Here is a 12,256-nt window from a genome sequence, read left to right on the forward strand (position 1 = left end):
GGGAATATCTTTTGTGTTACCGGTATTTCCCCTTAACGTCGTTTTTTTAATTGTTCTCTAATTCCTCCATTGTCTAAGTTCCCCCTAAAGTACAGGTAATAATAATTAATAATAGTAATAATAATAATAATAATAATTATTATTATTATTATTATTATTATAATCACATTTCAGCATATAATTACCTTGGCCTAAGGCTTGAAATGAAGAACCTACAGATACTATTTACTAGGCCTATAAATAATAACTAGCCCAAGGGGAATATTTTTTGTGTTATTTCCCCTTTGTCTAAGTTCCCCTTAACGTACAGGTAATAATAATAATAATAATAATAATAATAATAATAATAATAATTATTATTATTATTATTATTATTATTATTATTATTATCATCATCATTTCGGCATTACATGTAATTAACTTCGTCTAGCCTTGTAATCAAGAACCTGCTGATTACTATGCCTAATATTAATAACTAGCTCATTTTTACATTCATTTGATGTTTTGCCATTTTGGCAGGTCTTATGGCATCCAGTATTTTAGAGCTGCCTAGTCTCAGCTCTTCTCTTAATTTGAAAATAACTGTCATTCTGTTTCATTTGATCAGATGAAGAAAAACGCGCTTTTCCTTACTCTTTGTGCTTTTCCCAGAAAGCGTTTTTAGTAGGCTAGGTAATTATGCAAAACCCAGGCCTAACTAAAAAATTAAAATTGTCATAGTATGTAACTCAAGTTTAAAAAATAACACTTTTCATTACTCGTGCAGCTTAATCAAATATTATGTCATTTTAAACGACCCATTGGTATTAACTCGGTAACATCAATGTATTTTTAAAAATTAGACAGCGACGATTAGATTTTTTTTCCCGTACGAAATATGTACATGAAACTCCACTCGGGCCGTCTGCGTTTTTTTTCCCGTACGAAACATTTACATGAAACTCCACTCGGGCCGTCTCGGCTGAATCGACCCGAAAATCTCATTGCAGAATTCAGGAGGTCAAAAGGTCATCAACAGATAAACGTCTGCAGAACAACTTCTGAGAGATCTAGTTAAAAGTCCTTGATCGATCGCAGTGTGCGAGATGCGAAGTACAAAAACCAATTTCATTAGAGAGGGCGCACTTTATTGACTGTATAAAGTATACATAAAAGCGAGAGCATTCCAGCGGATGCGATTTGTCAAGTAACGAAGAATTCGTCGAGAAAATGGTAATCTCCTATGAGAAATAGTCTGTATTTCTCATTTTTTTATTCTTTTGCGTAAAACTAGAATTTATGCCAACATTTTTCCATTGTTTATAATATATAGAGTAATGTATATGATTTATTCCAAAAAAAAATCTTTTTAGTGAAATTTTGCGTAGGCATACCTTACAAAATATGCCCTACTAAACCCCCACCAGTACAGATTTAGCCCAAAACACTCCACATCACATGCCATAGAAAAATATAATCACGTCATTCGAAAATAAAAAAAAAAATATTGCTGCGAAGCAGCCAATTCATATTCTTGACAGCAATTTGACATCGGAAAGGTCATTGTTTGTCAAAAAACAACAAAGGGCCTAAGAAGACTGAAAAAGGGAGTTTCCTTCTTTCATTCTGCCGGGTAAAATCAATTACTTTAGGCGACGTTTGTAGACTAACCTACTCGTACCAACGTCCGCATGTCGCGCTAGCACTCTACGCCGGCCTATACTAGCTAGGATGGTATAGGCCTAGCCTTGAAGGGACGAAGGTCCCAATGAAAAACAACGTCGCTCTTTGATAGCTAACATTGTCTATTTAACATCACAATAATTCATTATTAGACCTATAGTTGTTTTTTGAATTGTACTCCACAAATCTCAGCCGATACGGTACCTCGCACAACTCGTTAACGTCTCGTATCCGAAACCCGCCCTTGGAAACTTGCCCCATAAAAAAAATGTACACTTCCTAGACCATGCAGTCTTCAAAATAAAAATTGTAACCTTTGGTAATCAACTACATTTTCCACATACATAGAAATTTTTGAAACTTTATAAAAAAAACCTAAACCATAATTCACCACTATATATAGACACTTTTTGACAAAAATGAAAAATTATGACTTTGTTACCCAATGAGAAGTGTTCTAATACTTTGTTACCCAATGAGAAGTGTTCTAATATAGACAGTGGGTCGTGTCTCATATTATTTGTTATATTTTTATTATTCATTATTTGCACTTGACTCGCATAAATAATTTTGTTCGAAGAACATTTATATGCAGTTGTACTTCGCAGCACTTCACTTGCAATTTGCAATTTTTAGTTAGTATATTTATAGACCTATCAAAAGATTTTGATGTTATGAACCACGATAAAATTGTTAAAAAAGATCAACACTATGGTATCCGGGGAATTGGTTTTAATTGGATATAACCTATCTAAGTGGATGAAAACAATTTGTACAAATATGGATGATATTAAATCACCACTACAAAAATTTTAAATGCGGAGTGTCGCAGCATGGAGAAAATCTATTAATATATTTCCTCCATGGTCGCAGGGATCCATCATGGGTTTTTATTTATTATTTATATAAATTATATTTTTAGAGTAAGTGATATTTTAAATGTGATTTCCTTTGCGGATAATACCTCTTTCTCCTTATGCGATAAAAACCTTAATCTTATTAATACATTAAAAACTAATTATAAAAAATCAATCAATGGTTTAAGGCCAACAAACCAATTTTAAATATTGGTAAAACAAATTTTATCATTTTTAGACCAGACCAAAAGATGATCCCTGTTATTGATTCCCAAATAAAAATTAACAATTTAGTGTCGGATGGTTCGCTAAACAATTAAAAAAAGTCTCGACTAATTACTCTGAGAAATTGTTTTGAATAGAGATATTTTAGGATAACCCTAAGACATCTAATAAAATGAATTTTTCCTTTATGATAGAAATGTTTAAAATATCCATACCTTCGTCTACAGATAGGAAGACGCTAGTCGATTCTATACCAAAATTGTGACAATCCCAGGTCCCGTCTAAGTCATTTTCAAAGCCTATTATTGTTAGATCACTCTGATTATCCATATTGGCAATCATAAAGCGTGCTGGGTTCTGGATGATATTACCAAGTGCTATAAGTCCACTATTGTGCTGCCAGACAAACGTAGCTACCGAAACAGAACTGATGCACGTGAGATTGACATCATTGCCAGACAAAATGGGATCCGTGTCCACTGATATCACTAGAGAGGCTGAAAGAACAATAAAGCATTACAATTTTTAAAGGGAAAAAATTATTAAAATCAAATACGGACATTGCACTAATATTATATTTCCTATGCCTATATTTTGGTCTTATCACATTTATAAGTTAGTAGTTAGGTAAACAATAGGCTTAGAGCTGCGACTACCAGCGGATTCGGGGGAGGAAAGTTCAGGTGGTCAAGACCCTCAAGCTGTGAAGTGGAGCCCCTCCTTGGACCTCGTCTATTTCGAATTTATCAACCGTCTCGCATCATGCGGGACGGTCTCGCAATTCAAAGGGATTTTGAATGAAACACGCATTTTGCAGAAACACATGCGTGATCATAAGTTTGTCTCGCATTTTTACCACAATTTATAGGCCTATATGTGTGATAATTAATTATCACAAATTAGGGGGAAAATGTATTTAAAATTAGAAGAAATTAGTTTTATTAAAATTATAGAAAATGCCTCCGACAATCTGTTCAACCATGAAGCCTCTGTGGTCTAATGGTTAAGACACTCTCCTTGACAGGGAGAGGTCGCAGGTTCAAATCCCGTCAGAGGCATTTTGTTACACAATTTCTTTATATATTTCTTGATATCACTAGAGAGGCTGAAAGAACAAAAAAAGCATTACAATTTTTAAAAGGAAAAAATTATTAAAATCAAATACGGACATTGCATTATTATTATATTTCCTATGCCTATATTTTGGTCTTATCACCTTTATAAGTTTGTAGTTAGGTAAACAATAGGCTTAGAGCTGCGACTACCAGCGGATTCGGGGGAGGGAAGTTCAGGTGGTCAAGACCCTCAAGCTGTGAAGTGGAGCCCCTCCTTGGACCTCGTCTATTTCGAATTCATCAACCGTCTCGCATCATGCGGGACGGTCTCGCAATTCAAAGGGATTTTGGATGAAACACGCATTTTGCAGAAACACATGCGTGATCATAAGTTTGTCTCGCATTTTTACCACAATTTATAGGCCTATATGTGTGATAATTAATTATCACAAATTAGGGGGAAATGTATTTAAAATTAGAAGAAATTAGTTCTATTAAAATTATAGAAACGGTCATGCAGTAACTTGAGTTATTAGAAAATTAAACATACATTGAAACTCAAATTGTATGTGGCTTTATTAAAAACATTTATGTATATGTACCGTACCGTACGTATTGCATATTGTCAACAAACACTCTGAAATCGTTTTAAAACAGCTTTAAAATGCTCAGAGCACCAGGCCATGTAGCATAGCTCTTGAGTCTCAACGTATGTTGTCCTATAAATAAATAGAACATATACAAATAAATAAAGAAATTGTGTAACAAAATGCCTCCGACAATCTGTTCAACCATGAAGCCTCTGTGGTCTAATGGTTAAGACACTCTCCTTGACAGGGAGAGGTCGCAGGTTCAAATCCCATCAGAGGCATTTTGTTACACAATTTCTTTATATATTTATTCATAGGACAACATTCGTTGAGAGCTATGCTACACGATGTATTATCATGTCCTTTATTCGAACACTGTATTTACTGTTAAATATATAATTTAACTGTGTTAACGGCTATCTTGATTCATAATTATATGCTATTATTTGTTCCCAGATTGTAATGGGGGTGTATCTGACATTATTTGACTATTTTATTTTCTCCATGGTTCAACCATGAAGCCTCTGTGGTCTAATGGTTATGACGCTCACCTTGACAGGGAGAGATAAAAAAAAAAACTTATCTATACAAAATTAAATCAATATCATTAAAACAGTGGAAATTTCATTAATTATATTACGGATTAACATTCAACCGATTGACCCCTATTAATGCGGACCGAGGTCTCCAGGGAAGATCGTAATTAATTATGAAATTAATTAACAATAATTATTTAAAAATTGTATGCGCGGTATAGTGTGCATGTAAGTTCAAAAAATATGTGAGAAAATATAAAAAAAAACGTTTATAGAAAATATTTCTTCTTCCATTTATAATTAATTTCTAAGTTTAGGGTAATTAGCAATTTGTAATTTGATCGTTGATTTTGTAACATGATCGAGCCGTCGGCGTCAATACTGGTGATGAATAAAATCACCTAAAATTTATTAAAAAAAACACACTAACTTATTTTCAGAAAATAACTACTCTGAAACTTTCATACTATAAATATAGTATGAAATACATACTGTACCATATTTGGTTATTATATCGACATATTTCCGCGTAAAATAGATTTGTTGTGGCTGAAAGCAAATCATGTGCTATCAATTACGCTTGACAACATCTTGTGTGTTTACAAAAATGAAAACGACCCCTGAACATGACAGTTGAACTTTTTTTTTCCAACTGTTTTTCGGTGATGATTTGCACCCTCTACGCGTGGAGAAAGATGAGAAAAATTTTGATACCAAAGTCGTCCTATATCATCGTAATTTTTCGTATTTTTTCATAATTTTTTTTACATCATCTGGATTTTTTAAATATACAAATTTCGCACGACCTCGGACGACTAGGCAGAAAATTAATGATTTTACTTCGCGAGGTAGGTTAGGCTATTCACGGTACGGTGCGTAGTGGGAAATGGGTGATTGAACGCGGCGAGGCGCCTAGGGGATTCGGCCTAGGCCCCCTTCGATGTAAAATTTTATATTATTTTTATCTTCCAAAGTTCTTTGTCAATAAATTCAAATTTAGTTTTATTTTGTAAAGGAATAATTTGTGCTGATGTGGAGATGTGTTTTTTTATTCTGGCTACTGACTCAGGATTCCAATAATTATTTTTTAAATTATTCATTAAAAAATAAATATGAATTAAATCAATAATTGGAAATAATTTATTTTATTTATTTTTTTCATAATTTTACAATATTAAATAATATGTTATTTAGAAGCACTTTTTTTTATTATCTTTCAATTGGTATCAATCATTATTGTATTATTCCTTCAGAAAAAATGATAATAAAACTATATTTCTGACACTGAAAAAAAATTCAAAATCATAAAAAAAAATCTAGGGGTCAGTGGGTATGATTAAATTTAAAGAATAGTAAATACATCGAGGTCGAAGTAAAATAAATCCCTACAAATTGGACATACACATACTAGAATGAAACTTCAAACGTGCCACTTCAACGACGTGGTATTTCGGATTTTCACTGCATAATGTCAATTCTATGTAAAATTATAGCACAAGGTATATAAAACATTGTCAGAAAATCAGCCCAAAAGCTTATCTTATTTTTGTTGGTTACGCACCGCTGCCAATGCTCGCATTACCGTGTTTTTATAAAAAATGGTTGCACTTTTTCACTAGAAACGCGTTTAGAAGGAATTTAACCGTTTATAAAAAAATATGTGTTTTTGGCGTCATTCTGCAGAAACACGCCATGAAGGTCTATAGCGCACAATGAAAAAAATATATATATTATTGGGCATTGAAAGAACTAAATTTTTACCATAGGCCTATATGTAAATATTATATTATAAATAAATGGAATTAATGGAAATTGCGAATATGAACAAATAATTACAAGCGCTTACGTCGTGGATGAGATGGGTAGATGTAAAAAATAAATAAAATCGAGAATTCATAAAACCTACAAAAAACATTGCAAAATTTAAATAGGTATACAGTGTTCGAAAAAACAACAAAATGTACATAAGGAAGTTACTATAATCATTACAAATATTACTTGTAGTAAATACAGAAGTTGTATTGAATGAATTTGGTCACAGTAGCATGAATTTGGTCACTGCTGAATGAATGTGGTCACTGCTAAATGAATTTGGTCACTGCTGAATGAATTTGGTCACTGCATTGAATTTGGTCACTGCTGCATTGAATTTGGTCACTGCTGAATGAATTTGGTCACTGCTGCATTGAATCTTGAATTTGGTCACTGCTGCAGTGCAATGCTCACTGAAGGCACTCCCGGCGTTTCATAGGATACATCCCCTGGTCCAGCCGACAGCTAAGCAGTGCCTAGCCATTGGAGTTGGGTAGTGGCGTAGCTAGAGGTTATGGCGCCCGGGGGAAAGAGTAGAAAATTGCGCCCCCCTTCCCCCACCCAATTATAATTATAATATTTTGACAATTTATGGGTTTCAAATGCTTATCTAATCGATTTTAGAGTCTTCTAATATGTACAAAATACATATATTTTTTTCTCCCCAACGAATTATAGTTTTTCTCTCCGAAGAACAGGAGGCGGTGGTGGTGGGGGGCGCAGTTATCCCCGAAAGAGACGCTGGCGCCATCCCTGCTTCTTACTATTGAAACTGCATTACAATGTTCGGAACTTTGTATACAACTTTACCATTATCCTAATTTGTAAAGGCTGTTGTATTTATGGCATACATCTTAGTATTCTTATTCTCTAACTTATCTTATAGTAGAGTCTTGTAAGTTGCTGAATTTCATTGTTTAATCTTGCAACTGAATTTTGTGTGCTTTTGTATCAGCAAATAAGTTAATAACATGATCAAAGGTAGCAACATTGTCTGCTTCATCTCGCTCAAGCGCCAAAGCAGATAGTGTTGCTTTTTCCATCGTGGCTCTGAGATATGGCAGGATGAGCTTTAGTCATGTAGTCATTGCAGAATAGAATAAAAAACAAGAGAAAACGGTCGAAACGGACTGAAAAGAAATAACAATCTATACATTTGCCAAAAAATACACCTACATTCAGATTCTTATTAACGGGAAAATATTCATGCCTGGCGAAATACATCAATTTCGTTGTGTTTTTCTAAAAAGTGCTTATTTTTTTACTCTCAATCTCCCATTTCAGCGCCCCCTCAAACCCGGCGCCCAGGGTAGGTGCCCCCCCTTGACCCCACTAGCTAAGCCACTGATTTCGTGGTGAGACCTCACATAATAGCTTCACTTATGATATCACTGCACTTTATTTTGTTTATTTAATGATAATAGTAATATTTTTTATTTATTCGATGGCACTCAAAAATCATTTGGTGCGTTTAAAATGAAACAAAATAAATAAGTTAAGATTCTTAGCTACAAGTACAAAAAATTAAATTATTAAACAATACATGACATTCTTAAGTAAAAAAATAAACACAAGTATAGTGCTGCTGATGATCCCCGAAAAACATGACAATTAAATACAATTGCATGAACAACGTGCTTTACTTGTCACAAATTTCGAAGGGCCACCTGTACGATCAATGGACTCCGCGATAAAGTGCCGGTAAACAAAATTAATTAACTACAAATTATTAATCAGTAATACATATACCGTAAACTGGGGTAACATTGGCATGCAGGGTAACTTTGGCAGTTCACTACCTGCAAACTTTGTCGGCTCGTTCGGAGGATTTCTATTCACCTGATTGGAGAATGGTTGGTACCAACTTGTTCAGAAATAAATAATTTCATTATATCAAGTTTGATTTTTTTTTTAAACAATATGTTTTTATAAAAATATAAGAAAGACTTTAGGGGCGTGGCCTAATTTTAAGGGTCATTTTAAAAAATTGCGAATAAATAGAAAAAAAATAAAATCGAAGACAGGCCATATGGTAACGCCCTCTAGTTGTGTCAAATGTAAAGAAAATCGTGTACAAAAGCCTTTACCGATCGTGCATTGTTCGCCAAACTTCTTTCGAAAAATCATAATATTCAGAAAATGTCCAGCCTTTGTTATAGCAACTATTTGCTTGACCTTGAACGGTAAGTCAGCTATATATGAGCTAAAGAACATATTAAGTGTGTGACTATGAAAGAATACTCTGTAATCATGATTTAAAAACATGTTTAAGCTTGTCTAAGCATCTTGCAATGCAGCTAGACGACATACACCATGCATGAGGCATCATGCTGCATGCTTGTGCCTGACCTTTAACTCCTCCAAGTCTAGGCCTAGTCAATTCTCTCTAGCCTAGGCGAGAATGTTTAGCATAATTTAGGGTACTGGACACACCCACAACCACTAAATTATTTATGGATGATGTATTCAGAAGTGTCTATACAAATAATTATCAAAATTATTAATCCTAACTAAAAATAATAGTATAATATTATTTATGATGCCAACATTACTACTAGGCCTAAACCCGGAAGTAAATGTTTTGTTTTTGTTTGGTCAACGTAAATTTAAATAGTAAGTTGCTGAATTTTTAACATTGTTTAATCTTGCAACTGAATTTTGTGTGCTTTTGTATCAGCAAATAAGTTAATAACATGATCAAAGGTAGCAACGTTGTCTGCTTCATCACGCTCAATACTAAGTACTGCCAAAGCAGATAGTTTGGCTTTTCCCATCGTGGCTCTGAGATATGGCAGGAGCGTTAGTCATGTAGTCATTGCAGAATAGAATAAAAAACAAGAGAAAACGGTCGAAATGGACTGAAAATAAATCACAATCTATACATTTGCCAATAAAAACACCTACATTCAGATTCTTATTATTAACTGGAAAATATTCATGCCTGGCGAAATACATCAATTTCGTCGTTTTTTTCTAAAAAGTGCTTATTTTATACTCTCATTCTCCCATTTCAGCGCCCCCTCAAACCCTGCGCCCGGGCACGTGCCCCTCCCCCCTTGAACCCCACTAGCTACGCCACTGGTTGGGGTGGTGACACCTGGGTCGCCAGCTCGGAAATAAATGCCATAATTAATTGAAAAAACAGTTTTCTCATCAGTGGCTTAGCTAGAGGTTTTGGCGCCCGAGGGCAAGAGTACAAAATTGCGTTTTCCCCCAAATTAATTATAATATTTTGAATTGAAATTGATATTGGTTGTATACTTTAAGCATATACCTACCGTACGTCAATATCATGCACTGCCTAAATAACATTATTTAAACCCGAATAACTATTATTATTCTAGCTCTCATATGTTCTTTCTTACCAGGGGTGGTGCCAGGATTTGCCCGAGGGAGGTCCGAGGTCGGGGGTGGGGTGGGAGATTTTCTTGACGAGAGCAAAGTGGGCGTGATGATCGAGCGTCCCCGAACATTTTTGAAATTTATGGGTCTCAAAGGCTTATTTAATCGATTTTAGAGTCTTCTAATGTACAAAATACATATAATTTTTTTTCTCCCCAACGAATTATGGTTTTTCTCTCCGACCGGGGGTGGGGGGCAGCTATCCCCGAAGGGGAGCCTGGCACCACCCCTGTTTCTTACTATTGAAACTGCATTATGATGTTCGGAACTTTGTATACATACAACTTGACCATTATCCTAATTTGTAAGTTTGTTGTATTTATTGCATACAGCTTAGAATTCTTATTCTCTAAATTTATCTTATAAAAGAGTCTTGTAAGTTGCTGAATTTTTAACATTGTTTAAACTCGCAACTGATTTTTGTGTGCTTTTGCAGCAAATAAGTAAATAACATGATCAAAGTTAGCAATTTTGTCTACTTCATCACGCTCAAAACTAGTAGTGCCAAAGCAGATAGTCTCGCTTTTCAGATCGTGGCTCTGAGATATGGCAGGATGTGCTTTAGTCATGTAGTGTCATTACAGAATAGGATAAAAAAAAAAACAAGAGAAAACTGGTCGAAATGGACTGAAAAGAAATCACAATCTATAAATTTGCCAATAAAAACAACTACATTCAGATTCTTATTATTAACTGGAAAATATTCATGCCTGACGACATAGGCCTACATCAATTTCGTCGTGTTTTTCTCAAAAGTGCTTATTTTTTTACTCTCATTGTGACCGGGACCCAAAAAGGGCCCCAAGTTTCAGAAATACACAGGGCCCCCGGTCCCATATCGTTACGCCACTGACTGTTTCTCATGGTTTTGACTAAATGGGTCCCTTAGCATATTTACTTTTTTTAAAACAAAATACTGCACTTGCTCCCAGATTCCTAGAAAACATAATTAATGTAGACCTAATATTAATATATATATATAACTGAAAGAATCATTACCATTTCCAGAATGAATCACTAAAATCGTCACAAGAAGACATATCAACAATGATTCCATCTATAAGTTTCGGGGAAAAATCAAGTGTGCGTCTCACTTAGCCTATAGGATTTTTATTAATGAGCCGAGCAGAATGCTTTAAAAGTTTAATCTAATCTTTGGTTCCATGTGAATATTCATTATCTGGTCACGTTGTCATGCGTATTATAGTTAGCATTATGTTTAAAGCTCAGGTTATTCATCTCTACAATTTAATTGCCTGAGCTTATAATACTCTCTCAATCACGTTTTGTTTAAATAACATAATATTTGTGTTACCATTAGAGAGTTAAAACATCTTTTGTATTAATTCCTTCTTACCAACCTGACGTTCCACAATATAATTTTAGGGGAATCCCCGAACTGTAATATCATCACAGATCTCTGTGTTGGTCTATATTCATGACAATGGAAGAAACTCATCCGCTATTTTTTGTAATCAGCGAATGAGCAGGGGCGGATCCAGAAGTTTTGGTTAGTGGGGGGGGGGGGTTAGGTATATGTGTAAAGTGCCTCCAAGTGCCTGCGGAGACTAGGTTTGGGAGGAGGTGTCTCCGTCCGATAAGATGGGGTTCAGAGGGGGGTAGCTGAACGCTTTAGCTATTAGATGTATGTATGTTTGTGTGTGTATGTGTGTATGTATGTATGTATATATATATATTTATATAAATAATATATATATACATGTGTGTATATATATATATACTCTTGTATAAAGAAATAATAATGGGTTCCAACACAGGAGTGGGTGGATTTTGAATTCCTCCAGAAGTCGAAATTTATGAAATTCGAATATTGTTATAGTGACTGCATTAAGCTTTCAAAACAATCTGATAGTACTACGTTGAAAACAAACTGAATAAATTTACTTGTACAATGGAGCTTTTATTTAGTATCTGTATATAATTGAAGAAGAAATTTGTGGTAGACACCATTAAAAATAATAACTGATGCCTAGTTGTTGTTGTCAAGTGCAATTTGAGTAATTATTCATTCATTAAACAACATTTATTTCCGTAAATGTTAAACAATATTTATAGTAAATCATTATTATAACAAGAATATATGTAAATAAATTAAT

The 12,256-nt window shown here is 34.2% G+C and overlaps 1 protein-coding gene across 2 annotated transcripts in view; it reads right to left on the reverse strand.

Annotated features, from left to right (window-relative positions):
• LOC117109907 (von Willebrand factor D and EGF domain-containing protein-like) overlaps positions 1 to 11,239 on the reverse strand; it is a 48,279-nt gene extending 37,040 nt beyond the window's left edge. For both annotated transcript variants that reach the window (XM_033252374.1, XM_033252373.1), the window contains exons 1-2: positions 11,139 to 11,239; positions 2,960 to 3,241 (exon numbers count right to left, since the gene is read on the reverse strand). In XM_033252374.1, coding sequence (XP_033108265.1) covers positions 2,960 to 3,241; positions 11,139 to 11,196 — 340 coding nt within the window. In that variant the 5' untranslated portion in view covers positions 11,197 to 11,239. The remainder of the gene's footprint in view (positions 1 to 2,959; positions 3,242 to 11,138) is intronic.
• Positions 11,240 to 12,256: the final 1,017 nt, after the last annotated feature.

The sequence above is a fragment of the Anneissia japonica genome, unplaced genomic scaffold, assembly GCF_011630105.1.
Source record: "Anneissia japonica isolate Jap-2015-1 unplaced genomic scaffold, ASM1163010v1 scaffold585_len4108843_cov191, whole genome shotgun sequence".
NCBI lineage: Eukaryota > Metazoa > Echinodermata > Crinoidea > Comatulida > Comatulidae > Anneissia > Anneissia japonica.